General features: G+C 44.4%; 2 protein-coding genes and 3 pseudogenes across 2 annotated transcripts; 2 read left to right on the forward strand and 3 right to left on the reverse strand.

Annotated features, from left to right (window-relative positions):
- Window positions 1–2540: 2540 nt before the first annotated feature.
- On the forward strand, window positions 2541–4802 carry LOC136539726 (small ribosomal subunit protein uS8my-like). Its single transcript, XM_066531700.1, has 3 exons — window positions 2541–2799; window positions 3460–3620; window positions 4088–4802. Exons 1-3 carry the CDS (start codon window positions 2670–2672, stop codon window positions 4184–4186), a joined length of 390 nt encoding a protein of 129 aa, XP_066387797.1. The 5' UTR covers window positions 2541–2669; the 3' UTR covers window positions 4187–4802.
- A 926-nt stretch (window positions 4803–5728) lies between these two features.
- On the reverse strand, window positions 5729–9131 carry LOC136539727 (elongation factor 1-delta 2-like; annotated as a pseudogene).
- A 711-nt stretch (window positions 9132–9842) lies between these two features.
- Window positions 9843–10638, reverse strand: LOC136537085 (uncharacterized; annotated as a pseudogene).
- A 384-nt stretch (window positions 10639–11022) lies between these two features.
- On the forward strand, window positions 11023–12074 carry LOC136539728 (protein ALP1-like). Its single transcript, XM_066531701.1, has one exon. It carries the CDS (start codon window positions 11023–11025, stop codon window positions 12058–12060), a length of 1038 nt encoding a protein of 345 aa, XP_066387798.1. The 3' UTR covers window positions 12061–12074.
- A 1483-nt stretch (window positions 12075–13557) lies between these two features.
- Window positions 13558–15286, reverse strand: LOC136537086 (glutathione S-transferase T3-like; annotated as a pseudogene).
- Between the last annotated feature and the right edge of the window lie 1551 nt (window positions 15287–16837).

A 16837-nucleotide genomic window follows, 5' to 3' on the forward strand; every position in this document is an offset into this window, starting at 1 on the left:
GGAAAATTGATCAAGGACGTAGCGCCAACATCAGTACCATTCATTAACAAAAGGGCTCTCTCAAGGCGGACGGTCCATGAGGCGCTACAAAACCAGAGATGGATCAAGGACATCCAGGGTGGCTTATCCGTTCCGTCCAACGTATGGTACCTTCAGTTGTGGGACATGCTTGAACGGTTCTAGCTCCAAGACGACCAACAAGACCTTCACGTTTGGACTCGGACCCTTCAGGAGTTTAATTACTCCGCCTGGTCAGCTTACAAACGCTTCTTCACAGGGGCTATCAGTTTTGAACCTTGCAAGCGCTTGTGGAAATCTTGGGCACCGCTTTGCTGTAAGTTTTTCCTTTGGCTTGCCACACACAACCGATGTTGGACAGCCGACCGGCTAGTGTGTATAGGACTACAACATCCGGCGAGATGCGTCCTGTGTGACCAGGAGGATGAGACAATCCATCATTTCCTCACCATAAGCGTGTTCGTTCAACAGCTTTGGTCCTGGCCTTTACCAACGTCGGGGCGCATAACTTGGCGCCGAGATGAGGGCATTAGGTCTTCCATGCGTGGTGGCGACGTGCAACACGATGAGCGCCCAAGACCCAACGCAAGGGCTTCAACACTTTGGTGACCCTCATCGCCTGGACATTATTGAAACATCGCAACCAATGCATCTTTGATGGGGGAGCAACCAAGCGTTCAGGTCGTGCTACAAGAAGCCGCCGACCAAGACCATTTATGGATCCTTGCAGGCGCAAATTAAAGGCGCTAGCCCAGTTGCTTCAATGAGTTTTTTTTTCTTTGTGTGGAGGGTGTTCTGTGTTTGATTTTAGGGCATGTGTGTCTCTAAGGCCAGTCTCAATGGGGATTTTATAGAGTTTTATGGGCCTTAAATATGCTGACATGGTACTGTCTTGATGAAGAGAGAGAAGATAAAAGTTTTATAAGAGTAGAGAGAGTTTTATGGGGATGAAACTCTTCTGCACTGTTTCCAAAATATGGGTGTATTGAAAACTGTGAGATGAAACTCCCACTGAGACTGGCCTAAAAAACTAACCCTGGCCGTGAATTTGGCATGTTGTGGTGACCGGTTTTTTCTACCTATTAATACAATTACACGCAACTCTCCTACGTGGTAGAGGAAAAAAAAAGACAACTTACTGATTTTGTTGAAGGCCACATTGTCACGCTCTGGATGTACTCATTGGCAGGTTGTAGAGATGGTCCTCAATTAGACTGTCGACAGAAACGCGGTCATCATAATTTGCACCTTATTGATGCCATATCCAACCGGATCAAACGAAATTTAACAAGACATGACAGGTTTTGTTAAATGTGCTGCGTCATGAAGGTGCAAATTTAACCACATTTGGCCATTCTACAAAGGATGAGATCTCAAGTTTGGGGGGGAAAAAAATCTGATTTACAAGACATGAAAAGTTTTGTTAGCACTACTTTGAAAAGTAGAATAGCATGGAAGAGCAGAGTGACATACATGCACCCAAGAGCAGGCCCTCCATCTTCACACTCCTAACAGCTTCATCTGGCTTTTGCATTAACTATCGGTCTATCACCCATTAAAGCTAATAATTACCTGCTAAAAAATAGTTGGAGACCAACTTTGGCCCCCAGCTAGTAGTCTGGCTAGTGTCTTAACTATCATCCATCTAGAAATTCGCTCTTAGAACATCTCCACCATACCTCGCTCGTGACGCACCCAGTGCGGCGCCCCGCGTGGCGACCTCAATGGTGTCCTCTGCCAGCAGATGAGCACTGGCCGTGGATGCAAGAATCCAAAGGTGGTCGCGAGTTGACTGAAGAAAGGGGATTAAGAAGATTATCTAGTTCTTCCTCTTTCTTTGAGGGGTTATGGGAAGGTTTTGAGGGATAGGAAAAAAATTAGAAAAAGAGGATTTGAAAAGAAGATATATATATTTTTTTGCAAAAATCTCCTTTATGACTGATCATCGGGAAAAGAGATCGAGTTTTATTAAGACCAGTCTCAGTGGGGGTTTCATGGCTCAGTTTCCAACGCACTCATATTTTGGAAAAAGTGCAGAAAAGTTTCGTCCCTATGAAACTCTCTCTGCTCCTATGAAACTTTCATCCTCTCTCTCTTCATCGATACAGTGCCATGTCAACATATTTAATACCACAAAACTCTTATGACCTAACCGGTGAAAATGATCCTAGCTAGTTCCCTTTAGCTGGTAGGACTAATAGATTGACGAAGGGATCACACATGACCTGAATAACACCATTTAAAAAGGCTGAGAATGGTAAGGGAAGGCAGAGTATGAAAGTTAAACTCGTTTGCAGATAAGAAAATTTTAATTTTATAGTATCAAACAAGAAAGCACAACTTTTTTAAAATTATTAATGGAGAATTCTCTTATACAGCAACGAGGACACACGGACCGTGAACAAGAAGATCCATTTGGGCCCTTCACGGCTGCTCCGGCTCAAACATGGCGCATGGTTTTGGCCTGCCTAGAGTGGTCGGCCCATATCTAGGATTGCGGGCGTGCAGCGTGCCCTCAGTTCTTCGCCTCTTCCTATCTATCGCGAGCGCCGGCGGCGGGCGACTGCTAGGGGAGTGGAAGAGGTAAGGGCGGCGGCGCGGCGCTCGCGGCCAGGGAGTGGAGGAGATCCAACGCAACCTCCGGACTCGCGATGGGGCGGCGGATCCTCAACGACGCTCTGCGCACGATGGTCAACGCAGACCGGCGGGGGAATGCGACGGCGCTTCTGCAGCCCATCTCCGGCGTCATGGTCTCCTTCCTCAACATCATGAAGCACCGAGGTAGTATTCCACCTCTTACTAGGTAGCAGCCACAACCTCCTTCCTTTACCAGCTAGCATACTGCAGCCTCTCCCTTCCCCAATCTCATCTCGTCGTCCGATTTACCCAAGAAACACACCAGGCTTTGATGCCGCTTCTAAGCCGTTAATTAAGAAAGTAATCAATCCATTTCTAGGAGGAGCACACGTAATGGTGGACGTGCTGCTAGGTGGTTAAGGCGAAAAGGGAACTGATCCCCACGTGTTGACATCGAAGTTTCCTTCTTCAGTACTGTGTGCTCCTTATACGTCGATAGTTTATCAAAACCGTACCTCAGCTTCAGATTAGTGTCCAGTGCGTGGGTTGGCAAACAGCTTTACGCAGGTGAAGGCAAGAGCGCACATTCACCAGACGTTAACAAGTCTATTTTCCACCAAGCATTCCTGACTTTCGAATTAGTGTTTTGCCTTACTTCATTTGTCAACAGAGCTCAATGAGCACAAAATGACATCGAGTAGTTGGAATGTTGGATGCTTTCCCCCACTTTTAATGGCTTATGCATGCTGCCTGCAAGTCCTGCAAGTCGATTTTCTAAAATTTTGCATCTAGACAGTATTCTTTTTGCTGTGCGGTTTGTTGTTCTAAACAAATGTGCTTATGGATTTTGTTGATGCTTTGCAGGTTATATCAAAAACTTCGAGGTCATTGATCTGCATAGAGTTGGGAAAATTAATGTGGAGCTTCATGGACGTATTAAAGATTGCAAAGCTCTTACTTACAGGCAAGACCTCAGAGCTAAGGAAATAGAACAATACAGAGTTCGGATGCTCCCAACGCGGCAGGTATTTTGTTTGCTCATATCTATGGACATTACATGTCCTGTTAGTTCCATTATTCTTTTTATTTTATTGGCTTCCTCGAAAATGTTGGGCAAAAGCACATAATCTGATAATGTCATGTCAGTCAGACAACTAACTGATATGGCTGCCTATTGTGCATGCTGTTTTTGATACTCCATGCAATGTTCTATCCAGTATGCTAGGTTTGCATATAATCCTGTCGTGTCCCTTGGATGGTTATATCCTCCCAGTTTAGTTTCAGAACTAGAGCATACTCCATTCAGATTTTCCTCACCTGTTCCCATACAATGTGCTGTGCAGTTGGGTAGGTGTGTATATAAACCTATACTTATCCCTTGGATCTTTATGTCTGTTCAGTTTAGCTTTAGATCTGGAGCATACATTTCACATGTAGTCAGCATGGTATCACTAATACATATCCTGTTTATTTGGTCTGATTTTCTTTGCAGTGGGGCTATGTTGTGATTACTACTCCGAATGGTGTTTTGGATCATGAGGAAGCAATCAGGCAGAACGTGGGTGGGCAGGTCCTTGGTTATTTCCATTGATTGACAAGGAGCACCATTCTCTAGTCCCGAATGAGGCAACGGGTTGTGCCCATCTGGCATTATTACACTGTTGTTATTACTGAACCCATTCTGTTTGCATTTTGGGAGCTGTTTTGCTTTCGTTCATGGCCATGCAAGAAATGAAATAACTAACATGTCAAAAATACGGCTCACAGCACTAGGAAAATTGTTAAACAGAAACACTGTAAGTTTCTTTTGAACTGATTTCTAGTAAATCTGTTCTGCACCACATATTCAGAGATACAAGGGGGTGTTGCTAAATTTAATTGAGATTCTATGATCCTGCTACAAAAGCATGTTCCTGTCATGTTGTCATGATAGCTTTTCTGAGACCTTTCCTGTAGGGAGGGTTGAGCACACATTGGTAGTTTCGTCAGTGCCTGAGCTGTGTTTCAGATCTTATTTGCAGCACTTCTTGTAGCCCCTTTTTGTTTAGAAAAATAATGTTGATGGGTCTGTTTGATGAATGGCAAATGTGACGGATGTCTGAAAGAAACCAATGTCGCTGGTTTTGTAGAGTAGCTGTAAATGTTGTCTTTATATGAACTCGTCATTCTTAGTGTGATGCTGTGCACTGCATGCTGGAGATGTTTGCTCCTGGGACAGTTGTGCTATTTAGTACCAAAGATGTTTCCATGAATGTGGTTACCAGATAGATGTTATGGTGTTGGATTGATGCTTAATAATAAAATAAATTGGTGGCGTGTAACGGGATTTTTCCCCCTCCGGAGGAACTGAACTTGCACCTACAAAAATTACCCAGGTTGAATACTGGTGTCCTTTTTGGCTAGCATTTCTATCTAGGCCTTGCTTAGATTGCAAGTTTTTTCACTCTCTCTCCATTACATCAAATCTTTGGACACATACATGGAGTATTAAATATAGATAAAAAAATAACTAATTACACAGTTTGATTGTAAATTACGAGACGAATCTTTTTAGCCTAGTTAGGCCATAATTGGACAATAATTGTCAAATACAAAAAACGAAAGTGCTACAGTGTCAAATACTGATTTCTAACCTCAATCTAAACAAGGCCCTAGAGTTGAGAAAGGGACAGACGTGCTGCTTGAGTACCATTAACTCAGTCATTACATTCCCTGGCCAGGCTCCTCTGGCTCCAGCTTCGTGCTAATGTACGGATCGGGCTCCTAGTTCATTTCACGAGAGATAGAAAAGACTCTATGAGCTACAAGAAGTTTGCCAAATAAAGTTTTACACACAAAGCAGCAGTGCAGGCATACAAATGCAAGAACATGCTGCTCGTGAAATGAACTAGTGCAGGCGTGGAGCACATGCTGCTCACAAGTATGCTGCCTACAAGCTACAGACGACGTAGCACCATAGTATCAACTATCAAGCAAACCAAATTATACGTGGGTTGTGCATTTCTTATACCCCTAGTGCCAAATTATCACCAAAAAAATGCAAATAAAGATTTCCAAACTAAGAATTCCCAAGTTAACATCGGCTCTGAAGGCTTCCAAAATATACACAACTCCAGCAACGTTCCACAAAGAAAATCCAAACAAATCATCTTTCAGGCAACAAATGCAGTCATTTTTACAGCAAACCAGTCCAAACGCAAAACACATAATTGCTGTTATCATAAGCGGTGCAGACAGTAATGAAAACTAGAACAAGGTACTCCACTCAACTTTGGTTCCTTCATGATCCAGTTTTCTGCAACAAAATCAGCTCATCAGTATTCCTGCAGAAGTCCAAAGCTAGATTCAGATAGAATATCAGTGGTGGTTCTTGTCGTAAATTCATAAAAGTAGAGCAAAGGATATGTAAGTGAACCTAATAAACCCCACAGATGCTATTGTATTATATGAGATCAGTAACAAAGAAACTAAGGCAGCATACAGAACTGAATAAGAGATTGGATATGGGTAGCTCCACAACCAAGCAGTACACAAACTACCGTGCCTGCTGCTAGGAACTATTTAAACCACTGAGGATTGGAAAGATTGATGACTTAACAGGACAAGACAAACATAAATACACAATCCACTAGCAGTCTAGCACATACAAATGCATTAAGAACAGTCCATTGGAGTACATTATTTATTCCAAAGGAAAACGTTCATGATGTGCATACAGCCTAGCGAAGTACTTCGAGAAAAAAAAATGCAAAACAAAATGATGACTGAGGCCCCAGTACAACTGAAAGATCTTAACAGTAGTACCAATCGGGTTTCTCCAAAGGTTGGCTATAAGCATTTCTATTAGCTACCTTGGCCAAACTAGTCATCCATCAAAAAGAAAAGGGGAGTATGTGGTTTGAGATCACGAGTCCCAGAACTCATATAAGAATGGGCATTAATGCTGCTTGAATCAGCTTCAACTTATGTACTTCTCAAAGCTTAGAAATACATGTGGGAGATTATGTGGAACTGTCACTGAATGTTTAAGTCCCATTCAAACCAGAACAAAGAAAACAAAGATTCAAGCCAAAGACATAGGGCTCCTGGACCTTGGAAGCAGAAGCTAACGTACAAACAAGCCACTGACAAATATCCTTGGTTAAGTGGAGAAAGGTTCAAATTTGAGTAAACACACAAACAAGCCCACACTGAATCTAAAGCTAGGACAAATATGCTCCTAAACTACTGGTTGTGTGAGCTTATTCAGTTCGCAGACATATAAAATTGTCAGGAAACAACACAATTCATAGTAAACTACTGCTCTGTATCTGAATAATAATAATAATAATGACTGTCATAAAAGGCTAAAATAAGTAAATGAAACAGGATGCATAATTCTAGACACAAACAATGTCCAAGACAACTTACAGATTTTGTTGAAGGCCACAATGTCACAGCTCTGGATGTACTCATTGGCCGGTTCAGTGCAGAGATGATCCTCTATCAGACTGTCAACAGAAACAAGGTCATCCACAATGGCCATCATAATTTGCATCTTCTTGATGCCATATCCAATTGGAACAAGTTTTGCTGCAAAGGATGGGATCCCAAGTTTAGAAAAAAAACAAATTTAACAAGACATGAGAAGTTTTGTTAGCACTTAGCACTTCTTTGAAAAGTAGAATATTCTGGAAGAAAAGAGTGGCATACATGCACCCCAGAGCAGTCCCTCCATCTTCACACTCCGAACAGCTTCCTCTAGCTTTTGCATGTCAGTTTCATCGTCCCATGGTTTCACATCCAGAAGAACTGACGGCTTCCCAGCTAAAATAAGAAAAGGTCACATTTAGCAATAGAATTTCTCAGATCATATAAAGCAACTTCAACAATTTGCTTAATGGCTAAATGAGCATATATGCAACTGCGCAATAAAAGCATTCATTAAACAATATGAGGGTGCAAATTTGGCTAAAAAGTTTGCTGATTTTTGCATCCCACTGCATGAAGTTTTAGAGAGACTAATTATAATCAGGGACCACAACGCCACAGGCCCATACCTTCCTTATTCTAGTTCTTTTCAATGTAACTTTTTAAATAAGTCATACTGGGTGGGCAACCAGATAAATAAGGACAGACATTACTCTTTCTTCTTGCCAGAAGCCTTAACAGCTGCTGCGCGTGCTTCCGCTGCTGGATGCTCTTCTTCGGTCTCCTCACCAAATAGGTCAACATCATCATCTTCATCAACCACCGGTGCCTGAAATTACAGCCTGCTTCAGACAGGGGAGATAGAAATAAACATTTTTCATATATGTGCTAAATTGTTACATAGTAACCATATCAAATTGCTCATTGTCCGTATCACAAAATTGTCTGTCTATTCAGTATACAGCCTGAAAACAAACAGTTAATTTGACCACGAAAGCAATAGCTATATAGCCGTTTTGTAACCTTTTGTTGAGCAACTCCAGGAGCTGAAGACACAGAACAAGTTGCCTCAACCTTGACACCCTCACCCTCTGCCATGATTCCACTGAGTATCAAATAAGTGTACCCTTAGGCACAGGACAGAAGAAATGAAACTGGGGATATCAACGGTAGCTCAAGCACACACCTGGACCTTAGGAGAGCACTGATATGATCGTACCACCTCGTAACATTGACATAGGTTGATGGGAGAGCAGATGTAAGCGCAGTGAAGACAGCCATATCATCCTTTGAAGCTTGGTACCTAAAGCACGTGAGATATGCAAGCCCAAAGCCCAATTGAGGCAAAAATGACAAATCCAGTGATGACTGATCAACACGCATTATAAATCACATACCCAGTTATGTAACTGCGGGTGAGAAGGTAGTTATTAAGCTTTTGGAGGCCTGCCTTGGAGTTGACATTTGACAAAACTACTGCCATCTTGCGTCTATAATGTATCAGGTGATCTGTACTTCTGTAGGTTTGGAGAAGAAAAAAAATACCTACGAATAAGTGACCAAATGACTGTATCAAAGTCATTTGCAACACTACAAAATTACAACTAGGTCGACCATCATTGCACATGTATAAATAGTAAAAAGCAAGCAAGCGGGCTGTTTTGAAAATGTTGTATCGTGTAATTTAAAAACGTCGTATCATATAATTAAAAAAAATGTCGTATCGTGTAATTATATATGTAGGAACTTAAAAAGATTAGTAACTACTAAAAGAAACCGGAAAGTGGTCCAAATTTCTTGCCTACTACTGCGACGCATGAGAAATTCAAGGACCAGCACCTGAAGCGAAATTCGGTAAGGTGAGATCATCTTCTAACTAAGCCGTACAAGTAAAGAATGACATGCCGCGTTGAGACGAATGTTACGAGAGATATTGCATGGCTTGCCATCAAGATCCAGATGTGAGATTGAATAAACGCATCATCAGTCTTACCGTCAAGCAGCGAAGGACGTCGGTCGATCGGATCGGATCGGAGGCTGCACTGGAGACAGGAGGCGGGGTCGAGGGGAGGTGATGACGAAGACCGAGCGAATCAGACAAGGCTGCGGCTGAACTGAAGCTCTGTGTTAGTTAGGGTTGTGAAATAGAACGTCTAGTTAAGGGCCGTCCTTAGAGCAACTCCAGCCCAGCATGTAAATTGGGCCTCTATTTTTTTCATTTGCATGCTGGCCTGCAAAAAATAGGGACCCAAATTTGCTTCCAACTCCAGCCCAACACTCTATTCCAGCCCAAGAACGCCCCGCACACGCGCCGCCGGCGCCCCGCACACGCGCCCCGCCCGCGCGCCGCCAGCTCCGGCGCCCCGCCTGATCCACGCCACCGACGGCGAGCCGAAGCCCCTGGACCGCACGAAGCCGCCTCGACGTCGACCGCCGGAACCACCTCGCCGCGCGACGCCCTCGCGCTGCGCCGTCCCGGCCGCGTCCCAGCTCGCCGTGAACCGCGACCCGGACGACATCTTCACGAGCCCTAGTGAGCAACCCCCTGCCCAAGGCCCTTCCTTTCCTCTGTGTTGGACCTCCCATGCCTGTCCCGGCCTTCGCGCATCGATGCCCCTGTCCCGGCCTTCGCGCCCCTGCCCAACTCCATTTGTTCTTGTTTTTTTATTTGATAAAAAATTTAGGACCATTAACTGATTGAAGAAAGCAAACAGCTCCTTGACTGGTAGTATAACATGGAGCAATGCTAACTTTGATGCAAGAAGAGACAGATCAATTGTCTCTCAATAAAACTCAGCTGGCACATTATTAGCACAAAACAGTTGTAAACTGCCGTGGGCTACTGTTGCTGTAATCTCAGCACGTTGCTTTTGATTCTGAGTAAAAGCTTCCAACAGTTACAACTAAGCACTAATATCATTTCTTACTTACACAGATTCTAGTAGCTCTTAATACAATATCTGCATAATTTTACTCTACAAGCCTCCATCGGCCTCTCCTTCCTTCCCTTATTCTCTTGGAGACGGCAATGGCTGATCCGAACCACCTTCTGTTGCATCTCCAAAAAGTTCCGCAACAACAGCAGCCCTTGCCGACTTTGCTTTTTCATCATCCCCAGACAGGTCAGTGGTTGTAGCTTCCTTTGCCTCATCGCTGGGAGGCTCGCTGGATGATTCTACCATAGCCTCAGCAGACACGGGTGTCTCTTGTTTCCCAGTGTCAGCTTCATTAGATTCTGTATTTTCGCCACTAGGAGCAAGCTCGGTGTTTAGCCGTCCCTGCAAGGCAGCAGCAGTCTTCATTAGTTTCTATGCTACCCCCTTGACTAGGAACAACAGTTTCTTGAACAGGCTCCGATTCCACAACAGTTTCAGATGAAACAACAATGTCACCCTCTGCTGCACATTCATCCCCTGTACTAGTTGTCAGTTCCACTTGCATAACAGAAGTTTCATCAATTGCCTTGGGTTCTGCAATGTGCTCAGATTGGGAAGCAAACATTGGTTCAACCATCAACGCAGCAGTTGTAGGAGAATCATTCTGCCAATCCATGTTCTCTGGGAGGGTAGAGGTGGTTTGAGTAGGCAGAGTTTCTTGGCGATCAACACCAGCAGTTGTAACTGATTGCTCCATGTTTGTTCTTGTTGCACTAAGGTGGAAGATGAGATGTTGAAATCAAAAGATTACACTTTTTATAGGTAGAAGAAAGCAATAGCAATACAAACTTTTCTGTTAACTTTTTCCCTTTTTTTGTTGCTATGGCAGATGTCAAGGTTTGTAACTAGAGCTCGTCGAGGGTGGGATGAAGAGGATGAATCTGATGATGACGACCTCTTCATCATTGCTGGTCTTCTTGAGGGCTCGAGGAGAAACAAGCGCAAGAAAAAGTTTCGTGGATCGTTGCCGGGTCGCCGCAAAGTGCCACGGAACATTTCTAAAGGGCACAATCGCATCTACCTAGACTACTTCGCGGACCAGTGTGTATACAGTGAGAAACATTTCAGAAGGAGGTTTCGGATGTCCAGGTCGCTCTTTCTGTGGATAGTGGATGCAGTGGAGTCTCATGATGACTATTTCCGTCAGAAGCCCGATGCCATCGGAACTCTTGGCGCCTCTCCCATACAGAAGGTTGTTGCCGCCATTCGGATGCTTGCCTACGGTATTTCGGCCGACTTTTTGGATGAGTATGTGAGGATGGGAGAGAGCACAATCATTGAGTGTCTGAAACATTTTGTGAAGGCTGTCGTCGAGGTCTTTGGTGAAGAATACTTGAGGGCCCCCAATGTCCAGGACACAGCCAGGCTGTTGGCAATTAATAGTGCAAGAGGGTTCCCAGGAATGCTTGGTTCCGTTGATTGCATGCATTGGAAATGGGACAAGTGCCCAGTAGGTTGGAAAGGAGCATACGAAGGGAAAGAAGATGGGCCGACCATGATCCTTGAGGCCGTTGCATCACAAGATCTATGGATCTGGCATGCATTCTTTGGCCTTCCAGGTTCTCTAAATGATATCAACATTTTGCGCCGCTCTCCACTCTTCCAAAGTCTGACCTCTGGGACGGCGCCACAAGTGGAATACATGGTCAATGGAAACAAGTACACAATGGGGTACTATCTTGCTGATGGGATATACCCAGCCTGGGCAACGTTTGTCAAAGCTTTTCAACATCCACAGGGCAACAAGAAGATCCACTTCACAATGGCACAAGAAGCAGCGAGGAAAGATGTGGAAAGAGCGTTTGGGGTGCTCCAAGCTCGCTTTGCAATTGTGCGGGGTCCTGCAAGAATGTGGCATAAGGAAGATCTATGGTACATAATGCAAGCTTGTGTAGTCTTGCACAACATGATCATTGAGGGTGAGCGAGATGAGGAAGATGATTTTAACTACCATCAGGAGGGTGTCCCTGTGTTGCAACCTATGGACTACCAACGTCGTAATCCGCTTGTGCTAGAGGACTTCCTGAAGATACACGACGAGATTGAGGATAGGTCTTCACATGAGCGACTTCGTGATGATCTTGTAGAGCACTTGTGGGCAATTCATAGTTCAAGCTAGTGATAGATTTCAAGCTTGTCCCTGTCTTGTAATGTTGATAACGCGGGTAGTAGTGGTGTTTTGATTAGGTGTTACATGTTATGGGGTTTAGGATGCAGAGAAGATCTTACTAGTTGATAGTTTGTGCGGTGCAAGTTTCTCTTTATTTGGTTGTCTAGGATGATGTGTGTTTGTGACTAGTATCATGCTTGCTACTTATATGGAAGAATCTGAGGATTCGTTTTAACCATCTCAAGCCATGTGGTTTTGTTGAATAATTAGAATTTACTCTTGCTCCAATGATTGTTATTTCATAATGCATATCAATTTAATTTCTGTATATTGATCCTGCCATTTGCATTACCTGGGAAATGATCACAGACAAAGCTGCAAGATACAAATATAATGTGCCAATTTATAAAATTCTCAAATCAATAATACACATGGAGTTTCTGAATAATTATGTAAGCACATTTCAGTTATTAGTTAGAAAAAAAGGATTATGTTTAATAGCCAAGAACTGAACAAGCCTCATCATACATTTTAATAGCTTCTTCTGGAGATTTCTCCTCCAATGCACTGGTTTCATAATATTATGTTTAGAACATAAGCATCCATAATGTCACAATTGTAGGAGGTGTCATTTAAATTTACCTGGCACCCTTTGCTAGAGCATCGGATGCAGGTTGTGGCCTTCCACATTCACGGTATAATTCTGAAGCTCTGTGATAGAAATCAGATACTTCATTAGCTAAGGGTACACTAGGTAATTGTATAATGATATGAAAAATTAAAAAACCAAAACTGCAGAGAAATTTCCGAAGGATACGAGGAGATCATTTCCTATCCTTTTGAGGCCTTCTCAAATGCATCTTTTGCTTTCTCATTGTCCTTTCTGAACCTATACGCAATTGCTTTAAAGAAGAAATGAATTTCACTTATATGCTCCCCGGTGAAAAAATTGCTATCAAGAAAAATAAGGAGGATGGTAAAGTCACCGACCAGCTTGCTCATACAAGGAAGTAGCACTTTTCCAATCAGCATTCCACCTTGTAAAACTCAATTTTGTTCTGCGAGAAAGGGTATATTCAAGAAATTTTGAGGGAACGTGCCTTACACAGAGAATTATAGGTTGCTGAAACAGGACCCTTTTAGGTGTCACATTGATAAAAGTAATAGAAGTAAAAGCAGGAAAACCAGCAGACATACTATGCAGCAGTCAATCACACTCACACACTATAAGAAAATAATTTTTAACGGTAAAGATCTGACCATACTGATATATTGCTATGTTCAAGGAAATCAAATAAAACTCTGAACCTATTGTGTACTGAAGACAGCAGTTAGAACTGATCTTGTTCAAGAACTGAAGACAACAGTCAGATAGCTGTTCACATTTCAGGATATGCCAAACTCCAGTTTTCTGGACTACAGTACAGTTAAAATAAAACAGCAGTCACATGCAGTCCAGATAGCTGTTCACATTCAGCTAGCATCCATCGCCTACACTAATACAGACATAAGTTCACATAATACAGACATAAGTTCACATAAACTTAAGTTCACATAAACTTAAGAAATGACCACTAGCACTCCACTCTCACCAAACCTACACTCCACTCTCACCACTAGCAGTCTCGCCTACACTAGCACTCATCGCCTTCGCAATCTTCGCTCTCTTGGCCAACACATATGCCCTTTGATCATCGTCCATGGTGGTCACATCACAAAACATAATTTTCTGTTCCTGCTCCCACTGCAGCCGCTGCTCCTCCATCTCAATCCTGCGCTGCTCAAGCATCATATCCTTCTCCCACCTTTTTTTCTTCATCTTATGTTCCTCGGTCTTCATTACCATCAAGTTTTGCATCATATCCTTGTACTCGTCATCTCCTTCATTCTTTTTCAGCTTCTCTTTGGATTGCTTTCTACCCGGAGGTCGGGCTTTCTTGGCAGAAGGGACTGAGGAGCTCTCTTGGCCTTAGGCGGTTGACTCATCGTCTTGTTCACTTCCTACTGGGAGGTTGAGCTCTCTGGACTTGGCTGGCCTCTTGTTGCCTTCAAGTGTCGATTCGAACTTCTGAGTATGCCTCAACGTGAGCCAGCAATGTTCGAATTGACAATTTTTGCCCTTCGCTTTTCTGGCATACCTTGCTTGGGCTTCAAGCAGCTGCATCAAAGATCAAGTGCATGATTAGATATATAGCAATGTCAAGATATATAGCAATGACAAGGTATGGGATGAACCAATTACATGCTCTTTGTATGGAATGCCGCTTGGATGACGACGCTCGACCTCCTCATAGTAGCCTTGGAATTTCATGCACTCCTTTAGTATGATCCCAAAGCGATGCTCGAGTGAATTGGGAGTCCTATCGGACTCAAAGTCCCTGTTGCTGTGGAAATCATTTCTGATCCTCTCCCAATAAGTTTTCCCTGGCTGGTTATTCCCTATGATAGGGTCATTGCTGATATGAATCCAAGATTTGCAAAGTTGGATATCCTCAAGATTAGTGTAGTTGCTGCCTCGCTTGGATGATCCTTTGCCGCCAGTACTTGGAGTGGCATCCTGCTGCCTCAGCACTTCCAAATCATCATCCGCTTCCTGTGTCAATATGGTTGTGAAATATCCTCTTCCTCTTCCTGCTGCACTTGAAGCCCTTGGTTCCTGCAAAAAAACATAAACTCCATATTGTCAGTTCAGTCCCATGCAATGTAATGCAAGTGCAAAAAACATAAATCAATGAAGGACTCCAGATTGTTAGTTCAGTCCCGTTGGCTTCGGGGAGGCTGAAAAATACCGTTGCCCATGGCTGCCATGACAAGCCAAGGCTAACTTGAGGACTCTCTCTGTGAGTTTTTGAATCGATGGTTCATGCTGTACAATTGCAAATGCTTTAGGGAGCTTGATGTTAGATTAAAATGGTTTCTTGAAGTAATGACTACTCTCTCTGCAGCTTGAAATTGCACCGCGACAAACTACTTAAGAATATATCCGAGTTTACTTAAAAAGAGTAGGCCTATAACTAAGATTTTCATGAAAATATGGACTTGTGCTAACATCCAGTGTTCTACTGCCCAGAGGAATATACCAGACATGAATGTACCTATGGTCATTGTTAGCTTTGGTACTTTTTAGTATTTTGGTATCTCAGATATCCATGTAATACATAGCATCTAATTGAAAAACTATCTGATCTCATCCTACCAAACTGTTAGTATACATGACAGAAAGCTTGTCTACCATGACTCCCTCTGTTAGTATACATGACAGAAAGCTTGTCTACCATGACTCCCTCCTATCCTATTGTAGTTGCCATTTTAGCTCTATTGGAGCAACATACTTTGCTCCTACGAATTGTACCATAGATTCTCGAACAGTATAACACCACTGCCATTCTACTGAGAAGCAATGAGTAGGGCTATTTCGTGGAAAGTGTTGCCTCGGACAACCAAACTGACAAGTATTTGCTGATCAAATGCACTTTCTGGCTAGACAGCAAAGTATCACATGGCATTCTGGCTAGACAGCTAAACACCAGGCAGTTAACAAACATGCTACAATTGTACTATATGTTCTCATCGTGGCCCAAATTGCAGACAAGTGAGCACGCCTCAGCCCTTCAAAAGCTCAAGTATAACACAGCTCAGAACCAAAACAAAAGCAAAATAATGGCTGCCTGATCTGAACAGGCACATGACTGAGCTCAATGTGGAACAAGCAAAAATAGGTGAGTGACCAGCAAGAAAGGCCAAGTATCTTCTGCAATGTCTATACTAGATTTCTTTTGTATTGTACTTGTATAATGTTACAGTTAGTAACACAATCTTATAGAAAGTAATAGCACATACAAAAAAGATCAGAGAACATATGATTGTGATTGCCATAGCACATGCACATAGCTTATCTAAAATGTTTACCAATGAGCTCTTAACATTAGCACAACTCACCGAGTAGTCATCAGGCGTCCAATGGTTGGGGCTAAAGTCGCCGGCAACCTCATAGACGTGTGCTGGTGATGTTGTGGTGCTGCCGGCGTCCTAGGTGGCAGCGTGAGGCTCCGTGAAGGTCAACGCGTGAGGACCGAGTCGAGGCTGCTCGTTGGGGAGCCAAGGAGGTAAGCCGCTGCCGCCGCCGCCGAGAGAAGGACGTTCTTGGGACGAATGCGGCGTCGGACGGGGATGCGGCGCGACGAATGGGCGACGTCGCATGGGAGCCACCGTCGGACGGGGAGGCAGCCCACCTCCGGAGAAGCCACGGGACGCGTCGCCGTCCATGGGAGAGGAACCGGCAGCGTGGTGGGCATCTTGCTGGTTGCGCTGCTGCTGGTCGTCGGCGTGGTGGGCGTGGAGAGGAGGAAGAAGAGGGGCGGGCACGGGGATGGAGGCCGGGAACGCAAGCGGGGATGGAGAGGAGGAACAAGGACGAGGATGGAGAGGTGGGGATGGAGAGGAGAGGCGGGGATGGAGAGGAGGAACAAGGACGAGGACGCGGACGCAGGCGAGGTCGCCGGACCGGCGGGAACCGGCGGGACGAGGAGGAAGAAGAGGGGCGGCGGGAACCGGCGGGACGACGCGGAGGCAGGCGAGGACGCGAAGGAGGGCGGATCCGCGAGCTCCGCGGCCGCGATGGAGTCCAGGCGGCTCGCCGGACCGGACCTCGCCGGATCCCGCGGACGGCGGCGGCGGGGTGGCGGCGGCGGTGTGGCAGTCGGGGTGTCGGGCGTGGGGAATAGGAGCCCCCGGTTCCTGGGGGCCTCCAACTAAATTTTGGGAGGTCTCTTAAAATGGGAGTCCA

Source organism: Miscanthus floridulus, chromosome 2, assembly GCF_019320115.1.
Source record: "Miscanthus floridulus cultivar M001 chromosome 2, ASM1932011v1, whole genome shotgun sequence".
Classification (NCBI taxonomy): domain Eukaryota; kingdom Viridiplantae; phylum Streptophyta; class Magnoliopsida; order Poales; family Poaceae; genus Miscanthus; species Miscanthus floridulus.